General features: G+C 43.5%; 1 protein-coding gene across 2 annotated transcripts in view; it reads right to left on the bottom strand.

Annotated features, from left to right (window-relative positions):
• Window positions 1-13,865, bottom strand: part of Ptprt (protein tyrosine phosphatase receptor type T) — a 1,043,151-nt gene that overhangs the window by 139,938 nt on the left and 889,348 nt on the right. For both annotated transcript variants that reach the window (XM_026383218.2, XM_026383217.2), the window contains one exon: window positions 5,163-5,192. In XM_026383218.2, the coding sequence (XP_026239003.1) occupies window positions 5,163-5,192 (30 nt within the window). The remainder of the gene's footprint in view (window positions 1-5,162; window positions 5,193-13,865) is intronic.

Genomic DNA, 13,865 nt, shown 5'->3' on the forward strand with positions numbered 1-13,865 from the left:
GCCAGGGTTCCCAGAGCTTTGCATGCACAGGTCTGCTTTTACTGGGACAATGATCTCCTGGTCATTTGCATTCTTTTTGGCCAAAGCTTACTCCAGCTCTTTGGTTACCTCTGAGGCAGCCCCCCAGGACTATCAGCTCCAACTTCCCTTAGCATGTTCCCTGTGCACAGTGATATCTGGGAGACCTGGCCAGTTCTCACTATGCAGAATTGCACCCAAGGTTCTCCTTGCCATCCCAGAATAGGTGCCACTTCTTGTCCCTACCAAGGGAAATAAGGCTCTAAAGGCAGACAGACTAGCATTTAGATATTGACACTCTTGCAACCTGGCCAAGGGCTCTCCAAGCACATGGTCCAGGCAGGAGTCCCTCCATCCTCTGAAGAAGAAGGATTGGCGAGAAGTTTAGGGAGGGGTTGAGGGTCATGTTGTCCTGGGTCCAAACTCTGGCCCTATTGCTTCCTGGTTGTATAGATATATATTCAAACTTGAGTTTTAATCTGTATATAAAATCAACACAATGACACATATCTTGCAGGACTTGTTATAAGCATCAGGTGAATGTGACATGTAGTTACATGACCGACAGTAATTCCTTTCAGCTTCTGCCCCTTTGTGAATTGGTCCAGGGTTGACCTCATCCCCTTTGTGTCTGTGACACCAAGCGCAGGAGGCAGCACACAGTAGAAGCTCAGAAAATCAGGGAGAGGCTTGGATCTCAACTTCTCCCTACTCAGAAGTCTAGGACAAGGATGGGTAAACCTCGACCTACAAGCCCAATCTGGCCCACTGTCTTTTTTCTGTTGTTATTTTAAGTAGGTTTTATTGGAACATTACCACACTCATTCATGGATCTATTTTCCATGATTGCTTTCATGAGACAAAATCAAAGCTGAGTAGATGCAATGCCAAAAAAATGTTACTGTCTGGCTTCTTACAGAAGATGTTTGGGACTCCTGGTCTTGTGTATGGATCATTTCAGGAAAAGTACTTGGTGGCCTCTTTATTTTAGGGAAATAAAAAATTCCTCCATTCCTCCTCTCCACTTATTGTATCTTCTCTCCTGGGTTTATTTATTTTTATTCTTAGTGCTTCCAATACGTCACTTGCTATTCATTGTTTATTTTCTATGACTCACACTACAAAGCTCCGTGTGGGAGGAGGTTTTAATTTGTGCTGACTCCTAAATCCCTAGAACCTTGAACAGTACCAGGTGCATGGCGGGCACTCTGTGAATAGTTGTTGCATGTATAAACTCTGAGTTCACTGAAGAGATTGGTCAGCCAAGCAATGATGGAAACTTCCTCTTTCATGGAAGATTTTAGAGTTTGCGAGGGACCAGGTAATCCCCAACCCCTTTGAGGAGAGAACTATTTTTCTGTGCTATAGAGAAACAGTGGGCCCCGCTGTCTTTTTCTGTTGTTAAGTCAGTGCTTCTCAAACTTTAACTCTGGTTAAGTCAGTGCTTCTCAAACTGTAATGTGAAAAGGAATCACTTGGGGATCTTGTCATTTTGCAGGTTTTAATTCGAGAGGGCTGAGCTGAGGTCTTAAATGCTGCATTGACCATATCGCTGCTGGTCTCTGGACTACATGCTGAGTAACAAGGGTTCAAGGCTCCCCTCAAGGGTCTATACCAGCACCCCAAGATCCCTATTGAAATCTAGGGATCCTGGAGGCCACGTTATGGTTTAGATGTGAAGTGTCTCCAAAAAAGCTCACATGTAAGTCAATGCAAAAAATGTTTAGAGGTGAAATGATCAGGTTATGAGAGCCTTAAACTAATCAGTGCAATCATCCCCTGATAGGGATTAACTGAGCGGTGACTCTGGGCAGGTAGGGTGTGGCTGGAGAAGGTGGGTCATTTGGGGGGGTGCCTTTGGGGTTGCCCCCAGACCCTCCTTCCTACCTTCCCCCCCTGTCCATCATCTCCAGCCTCTTCTTTCCCCCACAGGCTCTTCCATGCTTTCTATAACTGGGTCCAGCACTTTCTGATCTTTCAGGTAGCCAACCTCATCTTTCTCCTCTGTTTTAGAGCCCAGTAGTTTTTTTTTTTTTTTAAAGTGACCTTCTGAGCACTCCCAGGCAGGCTGGCTTTTTCCCCCACCCTCACCCCAGAAGCTGCAGAAGTGACTTCACCTACAGAGTGTCTGGGCTGTGCCAGGCTCTCAGCCTCCATCTCCTGGAGCATCTGTAAGGGTCAACCGACCCGTCCTTCTGCTGGGCCTTTCTCTTCTGGGTTCCTATGGTTTTCCTCTTATCATCTTTCTGCTTAGCCAGCTCCTCTCCCCTTTGGAATCTTTAATCACAGTCAGTTTCTGGCGCTCAGCCCTCGTCCTCTTTGCCCTTTAGTCTCTCTTCAGTCCTGATTCCATCAACCCTATACTCTCAACTGTTCTCTCTCAGAGGAAGGTTCCATACATCCACCTCCTGCCCAAACTCTACCTCTGCATTCCTAAGTTCCCTGGAACAATTTTGCTCAGGAATTCCACCAGCATCCTCAGCCCAACAGACCGACAATTATATTTATTCTCTTTGCTACAAATCATTTCTTCCCCCAGAAGTCTCTGTTTCTAAGAGAATACATGGCCCGCCTCGCCGCCCCTCCCCTTGCATTCATTGCTGAGTGGCTTTAGGAGAATGACTTATCTTCTCTGAACAATTTACATCTCATTAAATAAGGATAATGGGAGCCATCGGCCTGGGCTATCATGAGGACTCAGTGAGCTAATGTGTGCACAGAATATTTGGTGTGTGCTGGTAATCGCCCCCTCTTCCCTCCTGTCCAGATGATTAAATATGCCTTATCTGTTCAGTCCCTTTAATGCTGAGGTGGTTCATCTTCTTTGGCAAGTATTTTCTGGAGGTTGGGGACAGGGAATGGAGTGCAAAAGAAAATCTAACCATGTAACATCTCTCTATGGAAGGCAGAATTTTGCAGAGAATTACTTAATGGTGACATCCAAGGCATGTCACTCAGAGTGCTTTGAGGCTGGTGAATACAGAATTATGAATATTGTTTTGGAAACCCTGTGTCCCGTCCACATGCTCTGCTTTCCAGGGTCCCCTTCCAGGGCCTGTGATGTAGAACTCTATGTTTGCACCAACTAAAAGGCCCTTGTTTATCAATGCACCTGAACTACGCGCGTTTGCATCCCTGTCTCCTATGCTTCCACACTGTTCAACTTCAATCCCACCACTGTGCCCAGCACAGTGCAGAGCACACAGTAGGCCTCCAAAGACAGCACAGCAGTGTGCACACTGGCTACAGATGGAGGGAGGGAGATTCACAGAAGCTGCGATGGGTCACTGCATGCCCACACCTACAGTGGAACACTGACTCCCTACGAGCCCCTGGAAGACCAGGGGCTACCATTACTGCCATCACCCCTTATGGTTTCTGAAAGGTCAAAGAAAGAAAACCAACATTTCATAAAGCATCCGCTTTGGGCTAGGCACTTTCCAAATTCATCTCATTCCCTTTCCAAGGCAACTTCATGAGTTAGGCACTGTTCCCCTAATTTCACACTCAAGGGAAATGAGACTTGAAGCATTTAGAAAACTTGTTCAAGGATATATAACTATGGAGTAAGTGACATTGACATTGACATTGACAGGACTTGAATACACAACTGCAGGAGTCCTAAAGGTCGTTCTCTTTCCATCACAGCAAGAAATGTACCATATTCTTTTTCTTTTTCTTTTTCATAACTCTGTGCCTTTGCATATGCTGTTCCCACCAATCAGAATCTTTCTTTCTCTAGTGTTAGGTAAACTCCTCTGTAGGTACAGGGATGACTGTCTCCTGCATCATTGAAAAGCTAGTTACTCAAACTCAGTGCTCTTTTACCACACATGACGTGTACATGTTTCTCAGCTAACATTTCAGTTATTTGATTTTCATGCTAATCTTCGGGTAGGTTTGAACACTAGAAGAGTGAGAATCAAAGTCATTTCTCCATCTACACTGTCTGGAGCATAATGTATATATTCAGTGAATGTTTATTGAATGAATGAATGAATGAACAGATGAAACAAAATCCTAGAGTTCTTCCAGTATTAATGGTGAGGATTCATTTTTTTTTGCCTATATAACATGAGGGTGGTGGTACCATGAATTTATCTGCTTATCGCTTGGCTCTAACTGCCCAGGGTGGATGGGCCACCATTTTTCTGGCTCCATCGTCATCTTGAGAGTTTTAATAGATGATCACTGACTTTTTCACAAGGCTGGGTGTGCCAGGGTTGAGGGAGTGGTGGGCAGTACACTTTCCCAGGAGCCAGGTTTTCTGAGTTTTAATCCCACTCTTCTCTAGATGCATGTGGGGTGAGAGCACACACATCTCTCTGGATCTCAATTTCCCCAAATGGAAAATGAATATTAGAATGTGGGATGACTTCAGTAGGTTATTTTTTTTTAACTTTTTATCATCAAGGATCTATTGTATAGTTTTTCTTCTTTATCCTCATGTTTTGGAGATATGTGCTTTGTTAATAAAAATAACCACTTTAAAAAAACACACCTTTACAAAGTAAGTGAAAAAAAAAAACCTGATAGGCCAGCAGCCATCTCTAAGTCCACAAAAAGAAAAAAGGCAATGATAATGTGACATAACCAATGCTAAATGCCAAACAGATAATTCCAGCCCAAAGCAAAGACCTTGCATGCTTCTGTCACCTGTGAGGTTGGGTCTAGAGAAAGTCATGGTTCCCTGCAGTCTTCCTGAAATAGTGGAAATAGTCAATCGCCTCCTTTCTAACTTTTAGAGTCCCCGGGGCTCCCCAATCCCCCAAGTAGACACAAATACACTCAGAGATCTGTGATTCTGTCTTATGCGGGCAAGTCCTGCAGAAGGATTGGATTTCTTTCTTGCTGGAATTCAGGGACTCCTAACTAGAAATTTGCACTCAGAAAGGAGAAGCAGCCCCTTTCGACTCCAGAAATAGGCAGGGAAATTAAGATGGTAGAAACATAACAGACTTGAACAATGACAGTGCATTTTCAAATGGAAAACAACTACATAAAACAGAAACCCCCAGGGCTACACTTGACTTAGACAGCAGTGGGGATGAGAAACCAACAGACAATCGGTTGGTGCGGGAAATGCATGCTACAGGTTCCCTTACAGGGCATGATGCAAAGTTTAACACCGGCTCGATACTTACAAGTAATAGGAGTAGGAATAAGCATTTCTTCTATATATTGATGGGCAGTCAGATGAAGGAAATGTCCAAAAAGGGGGGAAAAAAGAAAAGACAAACAAAGAAGAATTAGATTGGTATGAAATCTTGGTTCTTAGAAATGCACATTTTTATTTCAGCATCCCGAAGCTCAAGGAGATGCAGGTTTCTCTACCCATCCTCTTTGCTAAGAATCAGATACTTTCAACGCCAGAAGAAATGAGAGAGGCATCTCTTATGAGAGGAAAACTCACTACCTCATGCAGAGAAAGCCGAGTTTCACGTTGGCTATTTTTGCTGTTGGACAGCTCTTTCTATGGCCAACTAAAACTAGCTTCCTGGCAATAATGGATTATGTTTTTTTTGGTCTTGAATCAGCTTTCTGTGGCATCTTGAGACCAGTCTACCATTCTTCCGCATGACAGTGTTCCTATGATCTAAGCCACACCACAATTCACTCTTTGGGTTTTCTTTATTTCAGATGAAAGGACATGAGAATCTATTTAGGAAGGTCATTCCAAAGCCAGGAAATCCTATAGCCAGCATCCAATATGGCTCCCCATGAACCCCACTTTCCAGCGCAGACACCTCCCACACAGAAACAGGGTTGGCCTTGTGTGACCAATGATATCATGTAGGAATTAGGTTCTCTATGTTCTGGGACTTTCTAAACCAGGTATAAAAGAAGCCTTGTAGTTCTGTCCAAGTCTTTGAAATTCGTTTGGAACCTCGACTCTCCATGTAAGAAGTTCAACTTCCCTGGGGCTGCCATGCTGGAGAGATCACATGGAGAGGCCCTGAGATGACATAAAGAGAAAGTAACCTTCAGCCAGCCTCTAGCCACTCCATCCCTGGCTGATCAAGTTGCCTATCTGAGAACCTCGGAGACATTGTGGAATGAAACAAAGGTCATTCCCTTTAAGCCCTCCCTAGGGAAAGACTCATGAATGATAAATAAGTGCCATTTTTCAAGTCATTAAATTGAGGGTCATCAAAATTCAACCTAATCATGAACAAGTACCATACTAAGAAGAAGGAGTTCCAATTTTCAATCTAACAGACCTTGATTTGAATAACCTCTGTGCCTTTGTGTTCTCATCTATTGGTTAGGTGTGTGGAACTAGATTCGTAGTTTTCAAACGGTGTTCCCAGGATCCCAGGGGTTCTGCAGAGCAGGTTCATTGTCAGGGAGGGGGAGGACATGGAGAAGGTGGTGCTGCTGCCATCCACAAGAGCCAGAGCATCTCCATTTTTATCTATTTCATAAATTGGAGTTTCATCTAAGAGTTCACATAAAGCTCGAAAACTCACTGCCTTCAATTTCTTTCTAATGTCCCTCACTAGCTCTTGGCTTCTGAGCAATCACCGACCTCATAGAAGTCCGCGATATTCCCTTGGTTGTAATTTGCCTGATGTTGTAAGAAAATAAATAGGAAATGTTTTTATTTCACATCAGATTTTGATACACTGACCATAAGTGATACATTTGAGGATTGAGAAAAATCGCTAGAAAATTCAGGTTCCAAAATATCCATCTGAGTAAGCAGGAATCGTTTCCTTTTCTCTTGAATGATTCAATTAATTTCAACCGTGATCCCAGGTACTTGTCATCAGAAGATACTGCCTTCATAATCGGGGTAGGAACACATATTCAGAGGCCCCCCAAATTACCGTTTCAAGTAATAAGTGACCAAAGCCCTTAAGGCAGGACTACCTCTAGCTTTCTCTCATCCATCAACAAAGCCCAACCCAAGCCCCATAGCCCCAGAATTAAAGTGACTCTGAGAGATAAAAAGACAGAAGCATATTCCTCCTTAGGAGGATAAACTGGGGGATAAGAGGCACAGCTCAGCAAGATCTGGCAACCCCCCAAAACTATTCAATATCCTGGACCAAACAAACAGTGGTCCTGGATGATGAGAGAGTGAAAAACTCAGAGCTGTAAAGAATGGAAATGGAATAACTCCTGGCAAGTCCTCAACCCCCTTCACCAGCCATGCAGCTTGGCACGAAGAAGATCATTCCTTTGCTTCATCACAGCCTGGTCCAGTGCCTAGAAATGTGATTTCCCAAGAATGGAAAGCTCAGGATCCATTTGACGAAGATTTTACAAATATCTCTTGGCATGGTTTGAATGTTCCCCCTGAAACTGATGTTGAAACTTAATCCCCAAATTCATTGTCTATGACATTTGGAAGTAGGGCTTTGGGGAGGCAACTAGGATCAGATAAGGGCTGGGCCCTGGGATGGGACTGGTGGCTGTATAGGAAGAGGAAGAGAGACATGAGCTGACCCATGCTTGCTCTGCTTCACCATGTGATGCCTTCCACCATGTTATGATGCAGCAAGAAGGCTCTCCCCAGATGCCAAGCAGAGGACGGTCCTATGCTCTTGGACTTCCCAGCTTCCAGAACTCTAAGAAGCAAGTTTCTGTTCTCTATAAATTATCCAGTCTCTGGCATTTTGTGATAGCAACAGAAAACAGACAATATGTGTTTTCCATATTCCATATATTGGGCTGAGCACCAAGAGGCCAGTATTCTAATCCCATATGTTTCTCTTGCTTAGTGTGCCTTCTTGGGCAAATTCATTCCTGTCTTTACACTTCTTTTTCCTGACCCATGCACCAAGTAGCTGGCAGAGATGACTGACAGGTTGAAAATGTTGAGCAGTTGAAATATGGGATGCCTCAGCATCTCAGCACCATCATTTACAAGCCACATTTAGTAACTTGAGCAAGTCACTAAACAGCACAGTCCAAGTTTCTCCATCTCAAGCTTAGGGACAATAGTTAACCAACAGCTATTGGGGCCATCAACATTAAGTAATTATATTCAAATTAGATATGATATATAATGTATAGTGTTTCATATAAAATACATTAATTTGAATCAATATCAGGTTATATCACCCTACACATGGAAAATACTAAGGATGGATTAAAGGCAGTTTATGTTCCCACCTGATCCTCAGATGTAGGATTTGCTGCACTTACTCTGGTCACCAGGACAAAGGGTTCGCCTCTTCAGTAGAAATAAAAATGTGAATACAGTAAGAACAAAGACTTAGGCCGCCCTTCCTACATGCCAGGCCTTGTTCTGAGCTCTCATCACACACCAACTCACGCATTCTTTACAACCGCTCTAATGGATAGGTGTCTCATCATTTTCACTTTACAGATGAGGAAATTGAGGCAAGAAGGTGAAATCACTGGCTGAAGGGCCACAGCCAGTGACTACCATTGACGGCATCCTGGCTCTGATGCCCACGCTCTCACCCACTGTGCTCCTTTCTAGGAAGCAGGGAAACAGGAGCAACAGCGATGTAGGCATGGAGATGCACAGACCTTATCTCCTAACTCTCCCCACAACCCTGCAGAGCGGATGTTATTCTCACCTTTAGTTGAGGAATCTGAGGCTCTAAGAGGTTTCACTAAGACAAAGGTTTTATGGATCTTTGGACCAGCAGCAAAGCTTCCATCCCCAGGTGGATTTTTTTCTCACTGCCCAAGCCCCCTCCTAAAGGCACGCAGGCTGCACTTGGAACTCTGGCCCTCTGGGTTTACTGCTTTCCACCTCTAACATTCACCAGTGCCTGGGCCACCTCCTCCAGACAACATGTTCCCCTCACCTTCAAACCACAACCACCGCTTCCAAGTAGCTTTTCTGAGTGATCCTGGGTGTCACCCAAAGCCAGCATTTTCCCTGGCTTCAAAGAAACTCCTAGGATGATGGTAACAGACAAACTTTTATCAATTAAATCTCTTTTCCCAATTAACCTTCCCATCCTCCCAGGGCAAGCATCATAGGCCTTCACTCTGTGCCCAAAACACAGTTTACATGTATGTTTTCTCTAAGCCTTGAAGAAGATTTACTGAAGGTCTAAATTTACAGGGATACAGTGATATTGCAAGTAACAGATTGCCTGAAACTAAAAATCCCGAGCAGGAGGACAGCTGTGCTTAGGAAAAAATAAAACCATAACCCTAAACTTAATAAATCATATATTGCAGACTCTTCTTCTTTGTGGCTGGCTGACAAGATTGCCTTTAGGCACAGTTTACCTGTGTTCCATACCATTTTCACAGGACTATGTTGTCTATTTAACAACACATTTGACCATCTACCCATCCATCTATTTGTAAGTCCATTCATCCATCCATTTCATAAGCCCATCCATCCATCCATCCATTTATCCATTCATCTATCCTTCCTTCTATTCACCTATTCATCCATTATAGAAGTCCACTCAGTCATCTGTCCATACATTATTTTACCTGCCCATCCATCCAACAATCCATCTACCATCCATGCATCCGTCTTTCCATCAATTAATTCAGCAAGAACCTCCTGTATGCCTGTCTCCCCCAAGTGCTACAGAAAGACAAATGAGATCCTGATCTAGCCCGCTTATCTAGGAGAAAGAAAATCATGAAACTGATGATAATAATGGCTATTACTTAAATAGTAGGCTATCGCTTATATTCCAGGTACTGTTCTAACTAAATGAGGTGGACCTATTTTATTTAATCTCCACAGTAACCTTATGAAATTTATTGTCCCTCTTTAACAGACAAGGAGAGCAAGGTTAAATAACTTGTCCAAACTGGCATGCTTGGAAAGTGCCATGGCAGGTGTTAGAATCCAGGAAAATCTTACTTAGGAGCCTGTGTTAATCACTGCTATGTTATACTGACTTCAGTGGTGACAAATGATGTGGAGACACAGAGACCATACCTGAAGGCAGGTGTGGGGAGGAAATGCAGGCAAGGTGGGCCAGAATTTGTGATACTTATATAAGAAAGAAAAAAGGAAACCAGATGGGGGAGGAGAAGGGTATTCTTAGGCAGACAGAACTGTTTTGTGGACAGGGTAGGTGGGTGGGCTAGCCAGGAAGGAATGCCAAGATGTTAGAAAGGCTAGTTCCCCAAAAGCTTAAGGAGTTTGGTCTCAGTTCTACAGATCATAGGGAAAATTCAAGAAGCCAAGTAATCAAATACTTGTTCTAGAAGGATGAGTCTGGCAAGAGTGTGAAGAGAAAGTCAGAGGAGAGAGAGACACCCACTAGTAGTGCGGCCCTAGACGTTACAGCAAAGTTCAAGACAAGAGATGTTTGCAATGATCCTGGGAGTAGAAAAGAAGAGGTGAATGTGAAGGGTGATTGTGATACAGAGTCAACAGGTGATTAAGTGTGATTCGTTCAGGGGGACTTCAAGATTTCTAGCTTTAGCAGCTGCCCACATGAGGGCAAACAAGGTGTATATTAAGGACTGAGATAGAATAGGTGGGAAAGATGATACATTTCATTTGGGCTATTTTCCCACTTCAATGAGCCATTCAAAATCATGCCCCACAATTTAGCCTCTCAATGGATCCTGTTTCATGTTCCATCCATTGTAGATGGTTAAGAATATAGACTCCTTCCCCAAATTGCCCAAGCTGAGACCCACTTCTACCACTTATTGGCCATGTGCTTTCAGGTAATTTCCTTAAACTCTATGTGTCTTAGTTGTCCGATCTATAGCATACTCTAATTCAATAATGTGCACTATCCCTTCTTGCTCACCCAATAGTTAGTTTTTCTGATTCTCTCTAAGTTTTTGTTTTATTCCCTGAGTAGACAATGTGTTCCCTGAAGGGTCAGGCCATGCTATCACTTTTACATACTGACCTCCAGCCTTACCACCCTCCTATCACAGGTTTCTGTACATCATTGACACCGAATGTTGATATTCGGGTCTGTATTCTGAGTGAAACTCTCTCGTATAAGAGATAGAGTGTCAATCCTGGGCTCCATCTGTTTTAATTCCACTGGGGTATTCCATTCAAAATCTTTGTAGGAAATTCCTAGTATCTGCAAGGCGCATTTGAGATAAGGATGAATTAGAACAGACAGTGGATGGCCCAGTGGAGGAGACGAGATGTGACTACTAATGACAAATGGAAGGCAGAACATACGGGATCCTCACAGAGGGGCTCCAGATGGTGAAGAGACTGCAGCTAGGTTATAGGTCAGAAAGTGTTCACTAGAGAAGGTGACTTTAGAATGGAGCCTTCAACACAGGTAGTATCTGGTCACATGGAGCTGAGGAATGCAAACATTAATAAAGAAGGAAGTTCATAAATAAAACTATAGTAGGAGGGGTAATATTAGGAGACCTGCCAGAAGCACTGTGAGCAGGACAGCATAGTTTCCCAGATGACATGAACATATGCTTCTTCCCTCACTTCCACCCAGTGAACCTTGTTGTTGTGGAAGAGAAGCCGTTGGAGGATTTCAGACAACAGGTTTGGGAGTGTGATTTTCATTTTTGGCACATTACTGTGGCTCTAATGTGGAAAGAGGATTGGGTGGAGTCTGCAATAGAGGTCCTGCTCCAGGGAAGAGGCTGTGTGGAGAGAGAGAGGGAGAGGAGGAGCTATGACCAAGAAACTACAAAGATGCAGGCTTAGAGGAATCCAGGGTGATGATCAGGATGGAAGGGAATGCCTGTTGATGAGCTGGGGGATGTAAGATTGGGAACAGGTTGAGAAGTAGGCAATGATTTTGACTTATGAAACACTTGGGGAATTTTCAAGGCAGATGACACAGAGGAATGGGACTCCAGTGAGAGAGGACTGAAGCAGCAGACCCCACCCTCCTGGGCCATTTCCATCTTCAAGCTTACAAAATGACAACCACCAGATGTTGTGATAAAGACACAAGAGAAGACTTGTGCATCCAGTGTGGTGGCTGTATTGAGCTGGAGCATCATGGATCTTTCCTGCAGGGGACGTTCATAGGAAGACCTTGGAGAGGAGGTAATACTTGGGAGTCCTACTTGGAAAACCTTGGGGCAGAAGGTTAGAGGGTAATAGAAAGTTTGCAGGGGAAGAAAGATGTCAGGACATTTCACTCAGGGAAACACATGCCCAGAGAGTAGTGTGAAGGCAGCAAAAAATAAGACTAGAGAGGAAAAGTAGTGCTTGAATTTGAGCCACCTGTCTCCAGGTCTATGATTTTCTTACTTCCTACTGGTCTCCTTGGACTGATAGCATAGAAGCTAGCAGCATGGGATCTGGGGTGACAGAGCCTGGGTTTGCATCTCAACTCTGCCCAAGACCTTGACCAGCTCATGTAACCCCTTTGAAATTTTCTCAAAAATTAAAAAAATATATAGAAGTATCAACAGACCTAGCCAACTATGATTATTAGAAGGATTATAATAAAAATATGGCAGCCATAGAAATAGAGAAATTAGCTCAATGTGTGAACATTGATTGCAACACTGCGGTTAGCATATTAGTGATGAGCTTAGACCTGCTCTGGTACAGTTAGTTATGGTCATGTGTGAGAGAGGGCTCCTGTTGACATTGTACATTTTCATTTCTCAGGAAAATATAGGCCAACATTAGCCTATCTGATCTCCAAAACAGCCCTATAAGGTTGGCGGCATCTCACATAGCAAAGAATGGGATTTGTTAAGTGTCATCTCCATGGCAAACAGCAAATCAATACTACTGCAGAAACTGGACAATTTTTGTTTTTGATTCCCAGTCCAGTTACAAAGGGTCTGCATCCATTAGACTGGGAATTACTGGAGGGCAGATAGAAATCACAAAGAATCAATGTGTACTCAGAGGTGCATGCATATCTCAGAGTTGATTCTCATATTTCAAAACCAAGACACTCCAGATATACCTTTGGAAAACTTACTATGTGGACAAGGCAAAGCATGGTTGGCAGAAAATTCAGTCTGGACCAGGCAAAGCTAAGCAGAGGAGGAGAATAGAGAGAGTAGCTAGAGTCGTGCTCAGAACTAACTTTAAAATATCTCCCTAAAACTTCCTAGTTCTCAAAGTATGAAGGGATGGAGAGGTGACTATAGGATTCTGACAAGTCCTTGTGCAGATCTGCAAGAATCCTGCTAACCCTGGATCCAGTGTTTCCTTTTCCAAATTTACATGGCCTCAAGCTTTCGGGGAACCATGGGACTCTAGAGAGTATGGCCAGGGCATAAAATTGAAACCTGGGGACATATGCATATAATTTCACATCCCACAAACATTAAAGTGTAGAGTTTCTCATGTATGAGTGGCCAGTAAACACCTTTAACCATCGAGATAAAATTGGTTAAGGCACAAGGATTCAGAGAATCCCACCTTAATTTTCATTAAAGACACCCCAAATCCCTTTGTATTAACTCCTTGGCCACTAATTTCTGTAGGGGAGGCTGTAACTACGTAAGGTGGGAAGTTGAGGAGTGAAGGACACCCAGGACCACAGGACCAAGCCAGCCATGGGCCTCTCTTTATGTCAGGATTCAAAATGGTACACGTGAAAAGGAGGTATTTGTTACTATATGTTGGCACCCATACTAGAGCATTCCAAGGTCTCCATGTGATCAATAGATCCAGGAGTAGAGGGGAACCGTATTGCTGTGACCTGGGTAAAACCACACTGTTCATTAACTCTATCAGAGACAGGCTCCTGGTACCTGTCTTAAAATGCTCATATAATCCTGTATATCTCCACATGGTCTTGATTATGTACGGTCCCACACTCAAAGAAGCCCAGTCCAAACAGTCAAGGGTCATACCAAAATAAAGAAAAATAAATAAATAAAATCTGAACTTTAACTTGCATCCTTTGTAAACTATTGGGGAGTGTCATGTAAGTGGCCCACCAGCACCTCATATCCCTTTTGGC

The sequence above is a fragment of the Urocitellus parryii genome, chromosome 6, assembly GCF_045843805.1.
Source record: "Urocitellus parryii isolate mUroPar1 chromosome 6, mUroPar1.hap1, whole genome shotgun sequence".
In the NCBI taxonomy this organism is placed as follows: domain Eukaryota; kingdom Metazoa; phylum Chordata; class Mammalia; order Rodentia; family Sciuridae; genus Urocitellus; species Urocitellus parryii.